Source organism: Lemur catta, chromosome 15 (genome assembly GCF_020740605.2).
Source record: "Lemur catta isolate mLemCat1 chromosome 15, mLemCat1.pri, whole genome shotgun sequence".
Classification (NCBI taxonomy): domain Eukaryota; kingdom Metazoa; phylum Chordata; class Mammalia; order Primates; family Lemuridae; genus Lemur; species Lemur catta.
Window position 1 is genome coordinate 15,767,402 of NC_059142.1, and position 21,185 is coordinate 15,788,586.

At 37.1% G+C, this 21,185-nt stretch overlaps 1 protein-coding gene across 1 annotated transcript in view; it reads right to left on the reverse strand.

Annotated features, from left to right (window-relative positions):
- Window positions 1-1,461: 1,461 nt before the first annotated feature.
- Window positions 1,462-21,185, reverse strand: part of PAFAH1B1 (platelet activating factor acetylhydrolase 1b regulatory subunit 1) — an 82,779-nt gene continuing 63,055 nt past the window's right edge. The window contains exons 3-11 of the mRNA XM_045526111.1: window positions 20,231-20,315; window positions 19,892-19,966; window positions 18,091-18,297; window positions 13,282-13,450; window positions 11,477-11,579; window positions 10,538-10,766; window positions 8,993-9,094; window positions 6,030-6,186; window positions 1,462-5,355 (exon numbers count right to left, since the gene is read on the reverse strand). Coding sequence (XP_045382067.1) covers window positions 5,282-5,355; window positions 6,030-6,186; window positions 8,993-9,094; window positions 10,538-10,766; window positions 11,477-11,579; window positions 13,282-13,450; window positions 18,091-18,297; window positions 19,892-19,966; window positions 20,231-20,315 — 1,201 coding nt within the window. The 3' untranslated portion in view covers window positions 1,462-5,281. The remainder of the gene's footprint in view (window positions 5,356-6,029; window positions 6,187-8,992; window positions 9,095-10,537; window positions 10,767-11,476; window positions 11,580-13,281; window positions 13,451-18,090; window positions 18,298-19,891; window positions 19,967-20,230; window positions 20,316-21,185) is intronic.

Consider the following 21,185-nt stretch of genomic DNA (forward strand, 5'->3'; position numbering starts at 1 on the left):
CCGCGGGGCACAGGAGACCTCAGGAGTGACCGCAGGAAACACTCACAAAGGCACAAACTCCGTGTGTCAAGTGAAGGTGAAAGAGCAGAGCTCAAACCCCAGCTGCGGGGCCCAGGGACCAGTAACTTTTGCCCAGATTTCTCTGGTGACCAGTGGTCCTCAGGCTGGAGCCTGCGCGATCATCTGGAGGGCTTGTTAAAACAGATATGCAAATAGGCTCCACCCTGTTTCAGATTCAGTACGTCTGAGGTGAGGCCCTACAGTTTGTGTTTTTTTCCTTCAAGAGCCTTAACTTAATACAATTTGCATTTCTAAAGAGCTCCCAGGTGATGCTGTCGTTGCTGATAGGGGAACACACACTTTTGGAATTGCTGTCCTAGAGGATGCTGGTATCTCAGCAGTTGAGAATTGTCGTCTGCACACAAGACAGATTGTTCACCAAAGACCAAGCAGGGACATAGCTGCCACATTTAGGATGCAGCATTTCTCCCACCCGTCTTCTACCACGCTGTCCCTCACGCAGCCTCAAAGGACAGACATGCCATGAATCTTGGAAGGAGGCCTGATGTGAGACACCCAACACTGAGTTATTCAACAGGCTTTGAACAGTCAACAGCACTTCAGAATCCTGACACTAGAGCTAGAACTCTACCCACCTCAGGAAAAGTGGTCAGGCCCCTTCAGCGGGAGGTCACCCTACGGGAACAGGGGGAAAAGAGGAACATGCAGGGAAATGGAAAAGCTGCAAAATGCAGGAAACTTAAATTGAGGCAAATTACTTTGTTGCTCTGGGCCCTGGGCTCTAAGAAAAGAGCCAATGTGTGATTGAACATCTGTGCTCTGTACATGAAAGAAGCCTGAGGACTTCCTGGGTACCCTGAAGACACTGAGGACACTAGCTGGCCAGCAGTCTGCAGAGAATAGGCAGGACACAGCCAACATGAGTAAAACGCAGAGAGCCCTGGGGCAAGCATGAAGCCTTTAGAATGTTTCAAACAAAATTGAAAACAATATTAAGGGTCTTCATGAATCCAAGACCACTGAGCAGGCTAAGAAGCTTACTGAGGAACAGAACAAAGGCAGCCCCTCATCTCTGGGCTCGGACACCAATAGAGGGCCAGTTTTTTGCAAAGGGGGCTATGACACACTGTTCCTGGCTTCAGCTATAGTCACTGTCAGAACGAAATGGGCTGCTGAAGGGCTGTAGCTGCCGGAGCCAGTCTGCGCTGCACAGGTGCACCACGCAAGAGCCCACACTGGGGGGCGCCTCACTCCTAACAGGGCAAGGGAGACAGGAAAGCCACCGCTGGCGCAGCCCTGAAGAAAACCTCCTATCAAGGCCCAGCTACCCTGTGACCAATTTGAGTCTTACTCTTTTTATGACTGGCGCTACATGCACCCCACTTCCTATCAGGGTTTCATCTGTGCACAAGAAGACCAAACAACAAAAAAAACCACATCTAGTTTTATAGGCATTTAATAGTTTACCAATTGGTACAATAAGATTTTTTAATATGCAGAAAACATGAATAAATTTTGTTTTACACAGTCTGAGCAACAAATCTTACTGTAAAACACAAGAGCAATATTATATACATTCCTTTACTGATTTTTTAAAATTGTGTCAATATCTTCAGTTAACTCTTACAATCTGGGGAACTGTTTTCTCAATTACCACCTCTGCAATGTTTATATGAAATCAATGCTTGCCTTCATGTCAGTGTCAGGATCAACTTCTAACTTGAAGATTCTGTGTGTTTCTAACATCTTCAGAGTGAGCTTTAGGGGTGCCTGAAGGACAGGCAGGACAAGAAAGCAGCTACTTCCATGATATAGTGGAAAGATAAAAAGGCCCATTCAGGTCAGTCGAGACTTGTAAATCCAGCTTGCCCCCCACCCCCACTGGAAAAAAACCCCAAACCTTTTTCCCACCAATTTTGTACATGTTGCTTCTCTACCAGGAGATTCTTCTTTGTTTAACCTCGATTAAGTAACACATCAGACTTACATACAGCTGGACAGAAAGAGTAACCATTTTAAGTGCCTTTTCCTTCAACAATTTTAACTTCAGTTGCTTAAGGATTATCAAGCCACCACTGTCAACAAACAAATAGCCTTTACTTTTAAATAGTTTTTCTTTAAATAAACTTAAAAAAAACTATTTAATGAGTGATATTACTGGGAAGTTCACACAGAAAACAGAAAGAGGCAAACAGGAGAGCAGGGCACTGACAGTAAGGAGACTGGGCTTGGTGAATCTAGAGCCAAAGCTTCCAAAGACTACAGTGAGCGCTCCCAGCCCCGGATGACTTGCTAACACTAGTGATTTGTAGAGCAGTGCTCTGGGCACACCATTGGTCACACCACACATAGACACAACAGGACGGTCTTAGTCTCCTAAAGTGCAAGATGCCATGTCAATAAGCAACTAGTCTCCAAGCGATGTCTACACCACAGTTTCCATGGCTTGCACTCGCAAAGAGTGCAGCTAGAATGTCTTGGGCACATCATATTAGTGTGGCACTGGAATGTCTTCTCACACACACACACACAGTCAATAATCATCTGAGGATGCAATTCTACCAGCTTTTTATTTCTTAAATAAGTGGCCAATTTGATTGAGAAAGTGACAAAGCAGCAGTGAACCTCTAAACCAATTAATAAAGTCCTCTACTTACAATCCAAACCAGTAACCTCATCATTGTCCTTATCCCAGGCAAGGCACAGGGTTAGACAGCAGACAGAGAAAACAGAGAACACAGAGTCAGAAAGGGCATCGATAGGGCAGTGTCAGACAACAGTGCAGGAAACCTTTGCAAATCTGCTTCCAGATTGTAGATGGATTGCTCTCCCCCACCCCCTTCATTATCAAACAGGGCTCATGACATTTGGATCCAGTTGTGGACCATCCCTGAGATTCAATGTTCGCTGCTTCTTAATGGAGGATGTCTCGTAACTCAACTTAGCAGCAGGCTGTGGCAATCTCCCAAGTAAGGATAACTTTGTTTACAGAGCAATTGTTTCTCCTCCTCTGTCAACGAAAGTCACTGTATGCTGCAGGGGAAGAAAATCGTTTCCTCCTACATCGGTACCATTTTTCCTTTATTGTTCATATCTATGAGTGATTTCTAGATGTTGTGGCTTACCCTTAAACAATTCATGCTAAAAATGAATTAAAATACAAGACATTTATACATGTACAAACAAATGTTAAGATGCACCATTTCTATGTATTTATATTTCTCAAAATAGGACAGGAAATAGCAGCAAACAAGAACAAAGATATTTTCCATAGTTTCTGTAGAAAAATCCAGTCAGAAGAAGGGGAAAAAAGACTTCTCGATGTAAGCAGGGCTGTGAGGCAATAATGTCCTGGAAGTTTAATCTACTGTATTTAAGGAATTAGCTTAAGATGTAATTTTTGTCCTCAAAAATAGCCATTAGTTCTCAAAAACACTTTCCCTTCCAGAGACCTCTCTCAGGAATTATCAAAAACAAACAAGCAAACAAACAAAAAGACACAAGCTAGACATAAAGCTGCTTCTCGTTAATACATGGCCTAGTCTCTGTGTGTCTATCTACAGGACGTTAACTCTCACCCTTTGTCTTTTTCAGGAACCAAATTTCCATTAAATACTAAAAGGGACATTTAAAAAATCACATATTACACAAATGAATAAAATGAAATTCAGAATAAATTTCTTTTGTTAAACTGTCACTGTTATTTAATTGTTCTGTTAACTTTCAAACAATTTTCTTTAAAAAACACATTGGTTAGCTAAGCAATGGAATTCTTTATTAATATTGACAATGGAATGAAGAGTGTTCCAAAAGTCATGGATAAAAATTCTCTTACACCTATTTGTAATAACTTTGGATCAAAATATACAATATATCTGGGATGTGTAAAATGCTGAACGGCCAAATTAGAGGGGGGAAATAACAAAAGTGATTTTCCTTCAGCTGGAAAAAATCCCCACAGAGTCAGACGTAGTTTTCAGAAGAATTAGGATCAAAAAGGGTTTGTTCTAAAGCATGGCATTCCACAGTGAGATTTATTCTACTTGTCTGTTTTAGCACTTCTTCAAAACCCCAGGACCAAAGACACGGAGGTTGATGTGTGTGATATACACATACAGACTTATCCACTTAGAGATAGGCCCATATGCTTATAACCATTTATATATAAACCAAAGGTGAAAACACAGTACATTTTTATGCACACTCCTCCATTAAACCCTGTCATTTTATAAACTTTTAAGTAAAACACAGTTCAAATTGATATCAGATTCATGTTGAAAAACAAACTGCTGTATCTCTCCCATACCTTTAAAATGGGCAAACATAACCTTTTCAGTATTTCTCTGTCATTGTAATGCACATTGCACATCCCTAAAAAACATCAAAAACAAATAGTGATTTGTACCATGACACACTCAATGGGAAGATTAAATTCTACTTGGAAGTCACATCACTATACAGTCTAATAATATGGAGAATACAACTAGAAGTATGTCTAGTGTGGAAAATAGAAGCTTAGAGTATGACAGTGTTTTTTAACCTGTTTACAAAGCATTAAGACCCAACTGAAATAAACAAGTTGCATTAGCTGCTGAGATTTTTCTTATTTGAGATTTACAGTCATTTTCTTACATAAATATACCACTAGCCTTTGCTTGATAGGCTGCCAAAACAAATGAATCCTACTAATTTGGCAAATGTGTCATGACAAAAATTCCAATGTGTAATCCCCATTAATTACATAGATGGTTCAGAAGATTTTGAATTGTAGCCTTATTATCTAACATCCTTAAAGAAGATTTATTAAGCACACTTAAGTGATGTTACATAGATACACATTTCAGAAAAAGCCCTAATAACCACTTTTCCCCAAATGAGGCCATCAAGTCAGGCACCAACAGATAGCAGAAAGAAAAACAGGAATTAATAATCCAACATAAAATGACACTGTCAACTATTCAGTTTAGTGCCCTAGTTCAATTTTTTTCAACTTCTGCCTTCTTAGGCCTGGTGTGACCAATGCCAGCCCAGGTTTTTAAACCCTATGGTACTTCTAGACAACGTATGTAAATTTACAGTATACAATTTGGATTCACCATGCATGAATACTTTGTGTGTAACATTTAATAAGCTCAATCTACATCCAGAATAATTTACATGAAAGGACAATATTTATTTAAACAGAGCTCAATGGGGTAACCATGGTATCATCAGAGTGCATCCAGAGGAAAAAAGGGAGGAGGGGCCAAATGAGACTCAATCAACGGCACTCCCACACCTTTACTGTTTGATCTACACTGCCAGTAACCACATAGGGTGCCGTTTTGTGGAAATCTGGAAGAAAATGAAAAAGCTTATTTTAAAATCATATTGAGCCAGATACAATTTTTAATAAGGCACAAAATAACCAAGGTGAAGAGCCAGAATATCCATGTTTCTCTAAAATACCCACAGCCCCAGAAAATATCTAGTTTACCGACTGGGTTAGGGAAGCTGAAACGCAATGATTAAATCCTATATGAACACCTCAGTAAAAATGCGTACTCTCATTTGTCCCATCCCAAATGGGGCTCAAATCTAACAAGAAGGTTAATCTCAGCATATGCATTTATTGAACACGATGTTCCAGGCAGAGCACAAATGCTTTATATTCGTGCTTAATCCCTGAAACAAGCCTGTGAGATAGGCATCACTGTATTGTATTTTGCTGCATTCACTATCTTAAATTCTACAGTCAAGTCCAGATGATTCTCATGATGTTTATTAAACTTAAATACAATTCTCTGAGTTTCTAGTACATAATAGTGTATACTTGTCAGAGGGAAAGGTTGAAAAGGAAAATTTAAAACAAATGGTAGGAATCCACAAAATTTTAACCTGCCTTCTCTATTCTGCCCTGAAAGCACATGGTTATTTCTTACCTGGCAAAGTCCACATGGTTACGTAAAACCTTGTTACATGTGACACTCCAAAATCTAATGTTCAGAAATTGCGTAACTCATACATACCCAAGGAGGTAACAAAGTGTTCATGCGCATTGAGGGTCTTCATGCATCGCTTATTCTTGTAATCCCATACACGTAGGGTCTTGTCATCAGCACAACTCAAAATAAACTTCCCCCCAGAATGGAACAGAACTCCACGTACCCAGTTATCATGACCCACCTTAAAAACAAAAAGGTATTTGACTCAGTAAAAAGAAAAAATGTTTAAATACCATCTATGAAATAATACATGATCACATTAAAACAATATACACCAAAAACATCAAAAGACAAAAATAAATAAAAAGTCCAGGGATTTCTTCTAGATTAAAGGAAACAGGAAACTAATAAGACATGATCAGTAAATGCAAGGTGTGATCCCTGACTGTATCCTGGACAGAGATTAAAAAAGAAGTCATAAAGGACGCTACTGAGATAATTGGAGAAAACATGAATATGTAGCATGTCAATGTTCAGTTTCTTGAGTATGACTAACTTCACTGTGGTTTGATACTCTTGTTCGTAGGAGATACATACTAAAACATCTGGGATAATGTGTCATGATATCTACAAGGAATTCTCAAATGGTTCAGCAAAATGTACACACACAAACACACACACACACACACACACACACACACAAGAATTAACAACTGATGACCAGGTAAAGGACATATTGGCATTCACTATATAATATTATCTATCCAACCATCTATATATCCTCTGTCCCAGCAATTCTATTTCTTGAAATTAACCAGAGATTTAGTTGACAAAAGTTTGCTACAAAGCAATATATATGGTATGATATTTTTATAAAAAATACCACATTCATCTATATATTAAGAAAAAGTTTTAGAATTGCAGGGTAGCTAGTACTGGTCACATGTGCCTATTTAAATATATACTAATTAAAATTAAACACAAATTATCAATTAAGTTCTTCAATCTCACTAGCCACATCTCACGAGCTCAAAAGCTGCATGTGGCTAGTAGCTCCCATGTTGGACAGTGTACATACAGAACATCACCGCAGATGGTTATACTGGACAGCTCTAGTCTAGAGAAATACAACTGGAAGGTATTATTATATACGACAGAGTGATCTGAGGGTGATTTTCATTTTTTTCCTTTACTTTTTCCATATATTCCTAAATTTTTCTATAATGGAAAAGATTAGGCCGGGCACAGTGGCTCATGCCTGTATCCTAGCCCTCTGGGAGGCCGAGGCAGGTGGATCGCTCGAGGTCAAGAGTTCAAGACCAGCCTGAGCGAGACCCCATCTCTACTAAAAATAGAAAGAAATTATCTGGACAACTAAAAATATATATAGAAAAAATTAGCTGGGCATGGTGGCATATGCCTGTAGTCCCAGCTACTCGGGAGGCTGAGGCAGTAGGATCGCTTAAGCCCAGCAGTTTGAAGTTGCTGTGAGCTAGGCTGACACCACGGCACTCACTCTAGCCGGGCAACAAAGTGAGACTCTGTCTCAAAAAAAAAAAAAAAAAAAAAAGATTATATATTACTTTTGTAAAAAGAATAAAAAAGAGCTATTTTAATTTTTAAAAAGGGGGCACAATAAAGTGACATATCTTCTGCTTTGGTTTACTCTGCCTTTGCCCTTGTTTAAAATACTGTGGTCTATTATAGTGACATATAAAAGTCACCAATCATTAGAGGCAGAAGCCTCAACAAAAAGTCAAATCATATCTCTTATGGCCCCACCAAAACAAAGCAGGAAAAAAGTACCCTCTTCAGCTGAAAAACCGAAGCCAGAAACCCCCTGGGGAAATTCATGGTGACCTGTGCTGTTACAGAAGGGGAGAGCATGCTTTTTGATTTTTAAATGTGTATCATCTTTTTTTTTCTTTCTTTTTACCATATCCCTCAGCAAGTAGGAGATATGTTATCTTTTTGTTTTGTTTTTTTTTTTGAGACAGAGTCTCACTCTGTTGCCCAGGCTAGAGTGAGTGCCATGGCGTCAGCCCAGCTCACAGCAACCTCAAACTCCTGGGCTCAAGTAATCCTTCTGCCTCAGCCTCCTGAGTAGCTGGGACTACAGGCATGCGCCACCATGCCCAGCTAATTTTATATGTATATATTTTTAGTTGTCCAGCTAATTTCTTTCTATTTTTTCAGTAGAGACGGGGGTCTCGCTCTTGCTCAGGCTGGTCTCCAACTCCTGAGCTCAAATGATCTGCCCACCTCGGCCTCCCAGAATGCTAGGATTACAAGCATGAGCCACCACGCCCGGCCCATATCATCTTTTCTAACAGCAACATAGCATAACTGAATTCAGCTCAGAATACTACTAGAGGAGAGTTTAATTTTGTAATCAATTCTTGATGTTTCCATATGTTGTCTGTCATATTCTACAAAGAGACAATCACTTCAAGGTATGGTTAGCACTTAAAGAATGTCTAAACAAACATGGATGCCAAATTATAAAAACTGCTACTGATTATCCACAGATCCCCTCAGAACTCCTTTAGACACATAAGAATGCCCACAATCCCCCACTAACATTTATATATCCTCATATAGAAATCTAGATGCTCCTAAAATGAAGCAACAATTTCCAAATCATAAAGCTAGAACGATTAATTTCAGAATAGTAAAATAAACTAAAGAAACAATAGTTAAAAAGATTAATATAAAAACAGTAAGAGAAAGAAACATCTTAAAATGAATGAGTCTGTAAGAATACTGTTTCCTCTCCATAGGAGATATATAATTTTTAAAGATACAGTATCTCCTTGCCAGCACTGACTGGCTTTGTAGATTCTCTATATAACACAATATTCTACAGAAATAACTTTCATATCATTATAACAATGGAATTATAAAAGTTTAAGGAAAAGCACCTGTATGAAGTATTTTAAAGGCCAGAGTAATTCAGATTGTTTAATAAAATATCACAAAGCATCTAATCCAAAAAGGTATAAACACAGTAAAGATGCAAAAGAAGCAGTGAGATTATACAAACTTACAAGGGTCATAAGGCACATGCCAGTACTGACATCCCACATCTTAATAGTCTTGTCTCTGGATCCAGACAGCAAGAATGGCCCCGGCTTGCCACTTTTTTTAGTCTACAAAAAACATATAAAAATTAAGTTTCCCATGCAAGAAGTTAGGTAAGGATTTTAAATTGCTTCTATGTAGTAAAAATGATCTATATTTCCAATTTATAAAAACACAATTTGTTTTTATCTACTGAAATGCAATATAAGTCTTTTGACATCATACCTAGGCTACACAGGAAGGACCCAGAAAATAAAAGAATAAAAAAATCTTCACTGAGGTTAAGATTCAGTCTCTATAATACCAACAGATGATAAATTTACTAGAGACTTCTATAATCAAGAAGGATTTTAAAACTATTTAATTCAGCTTTTATAAAGTCCAGCCACCATCAAATTTATGACATGGCAAGTAACAACCACTAGAGGGCAGTACAAAGAATTTGAAAATGCAACAGGCCAGTCAAAATAAAGAGATCACAATAGAAGCTTCATTTAGAAAATTGAGATTGGGTGCGTGGGGTGGGGGTGGGGGGAATTGTTTCCTTTGTTTATTAAAATATAGTTTTAAAAAGCCCATGATAGGGCCAGGCATGGTGGCTCATGCCTGTAATCCTAGCACTCTGGGAGGCTTAGGCAGGAAAATCACTTGACCCTGGGAGGTGAGGATGCTGTGAGCTAGGCTGATGACACAACGGCACTCTAGCCCAGGTGACAGAGCAAGACTCCACCTCAAAACAAAACAAAAACTCATGACAGGAATGCTTCTACAAAAAGAAATGTGGTCACTTTCGGCCCATTCACAGAAAAAACATTCTCATTCATCTAATAGAGACTAGGTCTCACTTTGTTGCCCAGGCTGGACTTGAACTCTTGGGATCAAGTGATCCTCCCACCTCAGCCTCCCAAGTAGCTGGGCCTACAGGCGCATTACCGTGCCTGGCCAAGTATTTATTTTTAAGGTGAATACCATCATAAAGACTGAAATCACAAAGAGCACACATTAAGAATCATGAAGAAATGTATTAAAACCCCAGACTCAGCTAGTATTTTTAAATGATCAAGAGTATCACAGGCCTCCATATGAAATATTCTTCATTTAAAGCAAATATTTAAATACTGAACCCCATTTTGCCATAAATTTATAAATAAATAATTATGCTCATTAACAAAGGCTATTCATCTAAAAGATAACCTTAACCTCTCCCACAACTTTGATTTTACATTGGTATACTCATAACAATGACATCTGATAAATTTAAGTAACCACTTTTACTCTTCAGGAGAACCCCCATTATACATCAAATAAAGGCTTGGTTGGCAGCAATAATAATCACTGGCTAAAAAACATAAATACATCTGCAAATTGGAAAGAGTAGTTTCAAGATTCAGAATTCTGGGATGCAGATTTTAAATGCATTAACAACCCTGAAATTGAGAACAAGAAAAGTTATCTAAGGCTCTAAGATATTAGCAATAGAATCATGAAATAGCACATAAATCACACAGTACCTCAGATCCTGTTGCTTCAGAGATGGAAGAATATGAGCTTTCTGGAGCCCAGGAAATGCATTCTACCACATGCTCATGTTCTCGGAGCTCAGCCTTGCATTCCTTTGTTGCTACGACCCATACACGCACAGTCTGGTCATTGGAACAGCTGGCTATCAGAGTGCCATCCTGATTTGGCCTTACCATACGTACCCATTCTCTATGTCCTGTGAATGTCTTCACACAGTAGCTGTCAATATAAGTAAAATAATTTACATTGTGAATGATAATCATCAGGACACTTCCCAGAAGTGACACAAAAATAGCTACGTACTGGGATGAAATCAGACGCAAGTCAACAAAATAAATGTACCATCCAGGTTAATAAAATATGGGGACAGGGGACAGGCCAGAAGTCAAATATCAGTTAAAACAAGCTGATAGGAATATCACTAAGAAGCTAATCAAATCAACAAATCTAGAAGGTAAGATATATTTAAGAAATAAGATCTTTCAAAACTATTCAACACATACAATGAGCCTAACAAAAATATTTCTAGCCATGTTGACGAAAAGCTATGCTCTACTAATCTGAATAAAACGTAGGTTAAAGTTTTATTGTAACGATCAGGTATAATTCTAAGTACAACCAAACTGAGCCTAACAGGGGCATACTAGCACAAACGTTAATTTAAACCCACAGAGAGATCACCTAAAAGACCACAGAGAAAATAAGCCATTACATAGAAATGGTTCTCAAGGACACAGAGAGTCTCTCTTATAATGTCTCTGGGGTTCCTTTTTGGGAAGACACTTAGAGATCAAACTTAGTTTTTAAGAGTAAAATACAAGGGTCATGGTGATCATTCTAGGTTAAAGCCAAAATTATTGAAACACTTAGAACACAATTTTTTTAAAAATATGTCTTTAGCTGATGCCTTTTCAACTAAACCTACTTACCCAGTTTGCACTTCCCACATTTTTATAGTTTTATCCCTTGAGGCAGACACTATATGATCTCCATTGGGCATGATGGCTACTGAAGAAACATTGTGGTCATGGCCTAAAACACATAACACAACAATATATTAAGTGATACACCACCCAAGAGCAATTAAACCTCAGTTTACCATGGCATTTCAAATATCCTACAGCAACTTCTAAATACACTGGGTTTTATAAAAATTGGGTTAGAAACCTGAATTCACACAACAAAGAAATTACTATCTTAACAATCCATAAAGAAATTAACAACTAGTTTTACGTACGATTTTTAAAATTTTTTTCCCCTGTTCATTCAAATTTTATTATTTATTTATTTATTTCAGAATATTACGAAGGTACAAATGCTTTGGTTACATATATTGCCTTTGCAACCGCCCAAGTTGGAGCTACAAGCATGCCCAACCCCCAGACATCGTGCATTGTACTCATTAGGTGTGAATTTACCAAACCCCTTCTCCCCCTTTTACTTATGATTAAATTTCAATCTGTACAATTGTTTTTAAATCACAAGGCATCAGCATTATTGGTATTTGAATATAGTCATACTTCAGTGAGTTTAAATGTTTATATATGAACACCAGGAAAACACAAAATTTCCTATGGTATAAAATAGATAAGAAAAATGGGAATTTAGCTCTCCATTTAAAAGTGGTCAAGAATTATCTTCCTGTTTATGAGGATAAACAGTGCATTATTCCATATACATTACCCACATTCCTAATTAGCTATTCTTTGTGGAAAGAGCCATATCCTTATAAATATATAATTTCAAGGAATATACGATGGTTAGAGAGAACTCTTCTCTTTCAAATTAGAGCAACAAGATAAAGGCAACTTAAAGAAACACCAGAAATCCTTTAATTAGTAAACTTTCCTGATGCATTTAGTTTTAGGGGGAAAGATTTACACCCTTCAAATTACCCCCTAGGTAATCACATAGCCTACTTATATGCTAACATCACTAATCTATTTTTAAAAATTTTTTATTACTACCACAGTACATGTTCCTTACATAAAATCCTAACAATCAAATTTTATCATGTTAAAGAAACAACAAAAATCCGTATTTAGTGAGCACCTCCTGTGTGCCAGGTACTATAACAAGATGATTTAAGTATATGATTTCATTCTATCCTCATGACAACTCTATAGCTTAGGTATTATTACCTCTATTTCGCAGATGAAAGAGGTTCCTAAATTTCCTAATTTCATAATTAAACTAGTAGGAATCTGAACCCAGATAATGTGATTGATTCCAAACCCCACGCTCTTGCCACAAAACCACACTGCCTCAGAAAAGAGTCCCCACGATAAGACCTAGAAAACAACTTAACAATGAAAACACAGTATGCATGGAACATTTAAAAGTGAGCAAGGGAATCTGGATTCCAGCTGTGACTGTACCTACTCTCTCTTCACTTTTGCAATTGGGGGTGTGAGGGGGAAACAACCAGTAACTTAATTTTCCCTTTTTCTCAAAGACTGATAAATTACACCTGGCAGTTTTTCTTACCCAAAAATACTTGTGAAAAGAAATTAAATATTTTATGAAAACTACTAAGAGATACTTAAAACTTTATAACAGAAACAACTCTCAATTACTATGGCTTATCCATGGACTACCTACATTCTACGTTCCTCCACAGATACAGACAATTAAGAGTTGAATAAAGAAAACCTGGACACTGTTAGAAAAACAATATTCTCTCTAAAATGCCATGTTAGAAATCACTATTAAAGTACTATCCTCTACCCCTTACCGTGCATGGTTCTGATGCATTCAAAGCCCTGAAAATCCCATAGTTTTATGGTCATATCTGCAGAACAGGAAGCCAAAAGCTTGCCGCTGTGATCAAATGAAATGTCCTGTACAGAGTCTGTATGCCCCTTAAGAGTTCGTTCAAAATCTCCAGTCTCATAATCCCACACCTGTCAAGTGAGCAGAAAACTGGTTAACACCAACACTATCACTCCTTTGTTGTTTCACATTTTCACTTAAGCAGGCCAGTCCGGTACCTTACTGACTAATTAGCCGAACAAGTAACAAAGGATAACTGTCTTAGAAATAATCACACCTTCACGTATAAACTGGCTTTTCTATAAAGAAAACTGATGTTGCAATTATTAAAATAGATCTCTAGTACCACATTTATTACATATTAGGTACCATATCTAATGACGCTAGTGATTAGGTATATAAAGCCACAAGACAAAGTCCCTTCCCAGTCTGATAGCAGGCAAGAGACATGTAAATAAGGAAGTGCAAAAAAAAAGGAAAAAGAAGTTTGCAGAGGCTATGACAGATATGTACATACTGAGTATTAGCGGACAACAGAGGAGTACTCAATTCTATTAGACTAGCAGAACTCAGACGTCTAAGGGGCCAAGAAAAGATTTCATAAGATGTTCATGAATAGCAAATAAACAAAAGCATATGTCATTTTGATTTTTAAAAACGAAATAAAAGTCACATTTCTTGAAGTTCAATCTTTAACCAACACCAATTCCATGCTCTACAAGCAAACAGCTGATTCCATTCTTTCCACAGTAAGTACAAATTTGTCTGTGGTGGAATGTGTATCAACCAATTTAGGGAAACTTAGAAAATTCATTTTGAAAATCTGAAAACAATCTATCCTACATTAGGAGAATGGTTAAATAGAAAATTTGCATCTACAGGGAATCTATGGCATATTACACTAATCATGTTACATTAAAAGAGAACACAAACTTACATATGTGATTACAACTACATAAAAATGCACTTTAAGAACAATATCTTCTAGAAACATTTCTGTACAGACAGAAAACTTACATACTTTTCCCAATATAAACAAATTATTTTTTTTTACCATTTAAATGTTCAAGTAGAAGTAATCACTTCTACATGAAAGTGATTACTATGAGTTTAATTCTGTTCATGTTCTATTCATCCTTAAGTATTTCAGGTTTTTGTGTTTGGTTTTGTTTTAACTTTAAAAGACAAAGGTTCTCACTATGTTGTACAGGCTGGAGGACAGCGGCTATTCACAGGTGCAATACCACTGCTGATCAGCAAAGGAGTTTTTTGAAATCCCTGCTCTATTTCTGACTTGTGCCTGTTCACCCCTCCTTAGAAAACCCAGTGGTTCCCTGTTCCCAGAAGGTCACCATACTGACGTGAACTTAGTGTGGAAACCTGACTGACACAGTGTACTATAGCTCGGAACTCCTGCCTAAACCTCCCTGTGTAGCTGGGACCACGTCCAGCTCCAGGTTTTTTTGCTACTGTAAGTGGCATTTTTTTATTTTTATTTTTTGAGACAGAGTGTCGCTTTGTTGCCCTGGCTAGAGTGAGTGCTGTGGCGTCAGCCTAGCTCACAGCAACCTCAAACTCCTGGGCTCAAGTGATCCTCCTGCCTCAGCCTCCCAGAGTGCTAGGATTACAGGCGTGAGCCACTGCCTCTGACCAAAAAAGTATAAACTTCTTAAGCCCTTCATATACTCTGCTAAATTGCTTTCTCATAAGAAGTATCAAATGTAATAAGAACACCTGCTTCATGAAACTCTTATCACAACTGGATATTCTTGTTTAATAGGTAAACTATCTTGGCAGTTTCATATATACTGTAATTTTAATTTGCATTTCTTCTACTATTAGTAATTATGGTCAAAACTCTTGTTATCATTGGCTAACTATTGTTTCTCTTCTTTCATGAACTGCTGTTCCTGCCCTATGTCTATTTTTCTACTGAGGAGTTACTGCTTTTCGTATTTGTTTGGATGCTTTATGTTATATATTGGGGTTAGCAATCCTTCATTTGCTTATTAAACATATTTTCCAGTTTTGTTTGCTGTTTATTTTTCAATATTAAAATTGGTTCTACATGACAACCAGATATAACATTTCCAAAAGATAAATGATGTGATTAAAAATGCTGTCATTAACTGTTCTGAACATACATCCTCTATAATTTTTCCTAAATTATAGTTCAAATGTTGATGATATAACTGAATGGCTTTAAAAGGAACAAACCTGCATTTACCAAATGCACATGAGAAATTATTTAATATAATACAGTGTTAAAGTTTTGTTGTTAGTAACTGTAACATTAGGTACCATCTACCTGCCAGGCATTTTACTATTACATATGTTAGGTATACATTATTTCACACTGAAGAATATTATGACATTTATTTAGAAACAGAGGCTCATTTTCTCGTCCTGGCTACAGTACAACAGCATCAGAAATAGCTCACTGTTATTCCAAACTCCAATCCTCCTGCCTCAGCCTTCCCAGAAGCTGGGACTACATGCATCTGCCACCACACCCAGACAAATTTTCTATTTTTTTGTAGAGACTGGGTCATGTTCTTGCTCAGGCTGGTCTCGAACTCCTGGCCTCAACTGATCCTCCCATCTCGGTCTCCCAGAGTGCTAGAATTACAGGCATAAGCCATCACAAACTCGGCCTGACACAGATATTTTTAATCCACTCCCCAACAAATGAGAAAATTGAGCCTTAAACATATCAAGCACTTTACCCAATAGTCACAAAATTACAAAGCACTTTATGTTCTCCCGAGTGGCTTGGAAAGTCATTCTATCACAGTTGTCATTTAGAAATAACCTAAGCTTTGACCAGGCACGGTGGCTCACACCTGTAATCCTAGCACTTTGGGAGGCCAAGATGGGAGGATCACTTGAGGCCAGGAGTTCAAGACTAGCCTGAACAAGAGCAAGACCCTGTCTCTACAAAAAATAGAAATATTAGCTGGGCATGGTGGCACAAGCCTATAATCCCAGCTACTTGGGATGCTGAAGCAAGGAGGATCGCTTGAGCCTAGCTTTACTACTGCTGAAGACAGAAAAAGCATGGAAGGGGGATACAAACAGTTCTTTCATTCCACAGAATGTCCAAGGAAATAATTTATGATAAAAAGGTTTATGCATAAAAATGAAGAACATTATTTATGATAGATGATGAAATAAGAAGTTCAAAGGAGGCCAACTTGTTAATGGGGCTGACACACTGCTAACACTGAGTGCCCCTGTGGTATCTGGCCAGAACTGTTTTAAGCAGTTTCTATGTACTAATTCATTTAATCCTCCCCAAAATCCTATGAGGTAAGCATTTATTAATTATCTTTATTTAACACATAAGGAAAGAGAAACACAAAAAGGTAACTTGCCCACAACGACATTAAGTGGTAAAGTCAAGACTCAGAATCAGTGCCCCTGACCACTAGCTACACTATAAAGCCTCTATATATAAATAAAACAATCAGTTTAAAGTGATTAAAAATGATTCATTACAAAGAAAAGTATCTCTAAAATAAATTTAATCAAAAAATTAACAAAATTACATATAGTAGTTTTGCTAAAACTTTGCTTTTCATTAATGAAACTACCACATGTGCACATCTAAATAAAGACTAAATGGAAGGGAGAACTCTAAGTAGTTGCTGTGATATGTGGTATGATTATAAATGGAAAGTTTTAAAACTTCCATTTGTAATTAAAAAACACTTTTTAAATTTATTTTTAATTTTGTTAGAGACAGGGTCTCTCTATCTTGCCCAGGCTGGTCTTAAACTGCTGGGCTCAAGCAATCTTCCCAGGATTATAGGTGCCATCACACACCCAGCTATGTTTGTTAATATTTTAAAGTTTATTTAATAGATTTTTTTAGTACAAAATGATAAAAGATTGTCACAAAATCAAGAAGTTAAATACCTTTCTACCTGCATCTGAACAAAAATATTAATACATTAATGAATTAGGCATAGAATTATTTCAGCCTACAGATAACATGTGAATTTAAGACTCCCTCGTAATTACTCTATAGCCAACCTCCATAAATCACCAGCCCACAGGATGGAAATTACTGATTTAGAAACTACACAAACTACGTAAGGACAATGTAAAACAATGTTTAATTTGAAGAACTGGTTAAGTGTAGTCACATTTAAGTCATGCCTGAATTTTAGGCTGGACTGCTGCTATGTGACATATACAATCTACTCATATTTCCTTGGCTATACATTTACAAATGAAACTCAAAATCTGGAACTTAATCTGAAATAAGTCTTAGAGACAACCTACCTGTATTTTAACTATCTTATCTTTCTGTGTTTGTACAGACAACTGTCATTTTATTGCACCTAGAGCAAAGGCAACTTTAGCTAGGACTACAGGCATGCATCACCACACCTGGCTTTTAAAAAAAAACAAACAAAACAATTTCCCTATGAATTACTGGTTTTGTAAACCAATATTTTCATATATCACCTATGCTTAAAAGCAAGGCACATACTTTTAATCCTCCAAGAATAAAAATTATTCAAGTACAAGATGACCTATCACCATAAACTAAATTAGTAACACCGCTTTCTCAAATTCATCAGCAAACTTATTTGGTAGCAAGCCTTGCAGGAGCTGCAATGAAATTCTATTCTGTCTTGAAGATTTAGAACCAAATCACTTAGACAGTTTCAAAGAGTCCCTCCTGTCCCTCTGCTGAGGTCATCATTTTCAGGATCTTTTTATTTCTTTCACCCAATTAAGTCTACTTTTAACAAAAAATTACCTTAATTGTAGCATCCTCTGAAGCAGAGACCATAACACTGAACACAGGATGGAAAATGACTCGAGTGACTGGACTTCTATGACCACTCAACGCATATTTTTCTGGTGGACGGGGAATCCATTCTTTTGGATCTCGTTTCTGACCAAGAGGTCCACCCGACGTAAATTCTTCTTTTGCTTCATTTAGCTTTGATTCTAATTCCATAACCTTGAGAAAGAACATGTAATTATGTATAGATAGATTTCGATAAAAATAGCATATCTGACATTCTTAAAAACTGCTTTTTTTTTTTTTTTGACACAGAGTCTCACTCTGTTGCCCAGGCTAGAGTGCCATGGCGTCAGCCTAGCTCACAGCAACCTCATACTTCTGGGCTCAAGCAATCCTCCTGCCTCAGCCGCCCAAGTAGCTGGGACTACAGGCATGCGCCACCATGCCCGGCTAATTTTTTCTATATATATTTTTAGTTGTCCATATAATTTCTTTCTATTTTTTTAGTAGAGACGCGGTCTGGCTTTTGCTCAGGCTGGTCTCAAACTCCCGAGCACCCACCTCGACCTCCCAGAGTGCTAGGATTATAGGTGTGAGCCACTGCGCCAGCCTAAAAAAAAAAAAAAACTGCCTGTATAATCCTTTATTGCCCCTCAAAAGAAAAAAAAAAAACCTGCCTTTATTTTGCATATATATATGCAGGATACTTAACATTTGTCAGATTTAAGTGAAAATGATTTTATATATCATCAAAATGTAAGCAGTGTGACAAAAACAAAAAGTGACAAAGATTCAGTACAATTGTCTTAACTATTTAACTTAAAGAAAAATTTCAATTTACATCTAGTGACGGTTTTCTCCTAATTAGAGGAAGAGCAGTAAACCTCTTAGTCCTTCTAAGGCTGCTACTCTTAGTAAACTCTTTCCAAACTAGTTTACATTATATATGTCAGTAATGATAACACTCATAATAAAAGCTAATATTTATGGAGCATCTACTATGTGCTAAGTACTTTTGTGAAAGTATTACATGGATGAACTTACAATGTTATTTATTTATTCTAATTTGGTCTATAAAGTTTACATTGTAGGACTGGAATATTATTTGTTGTCTTCACCTTACAGATAAAAATAAAAGCTCAGGCCGGGCGCAGTGGCTCACGTCTATAATCCTAGCACTCTGGGAGGCCGAGGCGGGCAGACTGTTTGAGCTCAGGAGTTCGAGACCAGCCTGAGCAAGAGCGAGACCCCGTCTCTACTAAAAATAGAAAGAAATTATATGGACAGCTAAAAATATATAGAAAATTAGCCAGGCATGGTGTGGAAGGCTGAGGCAGGAGGATTGCTCGAGCCCAGCAGTTTGAGGTTGCTGTGAGCTAGGCTGATGCCATGGCACTCTAGCCCGGACAACAGAGTGAGACTCTGTCTCAAAAAATTAAAAAAAATAAAAATAAAAGCTCAGATAAAAATGACTTATCGAGGAGCACACTTTAGTGCTCTTTTGCCAGCATCACAGTGGCTCCACGTGCTCTTTCCTTCTTAGTGTACAAATCAGTTCTTTCAATACCAATTCCTCTAAGTGAGGACTATGCAGATTCAACCCAGTCAGCACCCCAGGATACATGAGTTACCATGTATCAGCAATGATCTGTCTAGATCAAAGTTTCTAAAAAGCACAGAAAATGTATTTTTATTTGCCTTTTAAGATTAGATATAATTATTAATACAGAAGAATGTGTTAATATTTTCAGAAAGTTCATATAATAACACACTGAATATAACTAACTTTAAAGAAAAAAGATTTAGTTACCTTCTTTTGTAATCTAATAACAGATGTCCATTTTTTTTCCAAAAGACCAGCATACTTCTTATCTAATTCTTCATTCTGGAGAAAAAAATGAGAACCTTTCTTTAAAAATTACTTAACTATGATAGTTCAAGACAGAGACCATTCATCTTTAAGCCCAAACATTAAAAATCTGATTACATACACACACACCAAAAAATGGAGTGAACAATCAAGCTCAATGCCAAGTAAACCACAGTAACAAACAAGATTTGTGAATAACTGAGTTAACTATTTACTGATATCTGAATAAAAATCTACTCATTAACTCTACCATGAATAACTGTAAAAAGTTGAACATACCATATCTAATTCAGCTTCCTTTTTAAAAACTGAGTATGCCTCTTCATAGCCATTTGAACGTAGATAATCTGCTATAGCTCGATTTCTGAAAGAAAACAAATTGAAATGACTCCTTTAAAAAAATCTCATTTCTATTTAGAAGAAATAACATTTTATTTAAAACCTCAAAAGCCTGAAGATACTCTCTTAAGAGTACTCCCTACCAAGTCATAGAATTATTTCATTAACTGCCATCCAAGCCTCTAGAACATTTAACCCCTGTCACAGTACATCCCTACTTTTATATTATTCTTGAGCTTTATATTATTCTTGAGCTACTTTTATACTATTCTTTCTAATGTGTTGCTTACCTCACAAGCTGCAGGCACTCTACACATCAAGACATGGCTTTGTGACAGTTATCATCAATTTTTGCTACTTTTTACATTTAGCCTTCTCTTTCTACTTGTTATATACTCAAGGGCTGGCAACTGGAATTTACTTTTACAGAGAACTGTTTCGATAAAATTATAAGTATTTTTATATTAGAATAACTTAACCATTAGAGTGGGTGAAAAAAAGAAAGCACACGCTATAAACTTAGTATACCACCATATTATAGAATGAGACATTAACTTAGAATTAGGACTCAAAGGTCAGAGAAGCCAAATTAGCAGACAGATGCCTTTTCATGCTTGCCTTACACGAGATTGAGTACCCCTTATTCAAAATGCTTGGGATTTTGTTTTCCAGTGTTTCGTATTTTGAATTTTTGAATATTTACATTATACTACCAGTTTGGTTCAGCATCCCTAATCTAAAAATCTGAAACCCAAAATGCTCCAATGAACATTTCCTTGGAGTGTCATGTTGGCGCTTCAGATTTTGCAGCATTTCAGTTTTGGATTAGGGATGCTCAAGAAGAGAAAATCAGCTACCTCCCTCCTAAAGCAACCTATTTCAATGTCTCTCAATT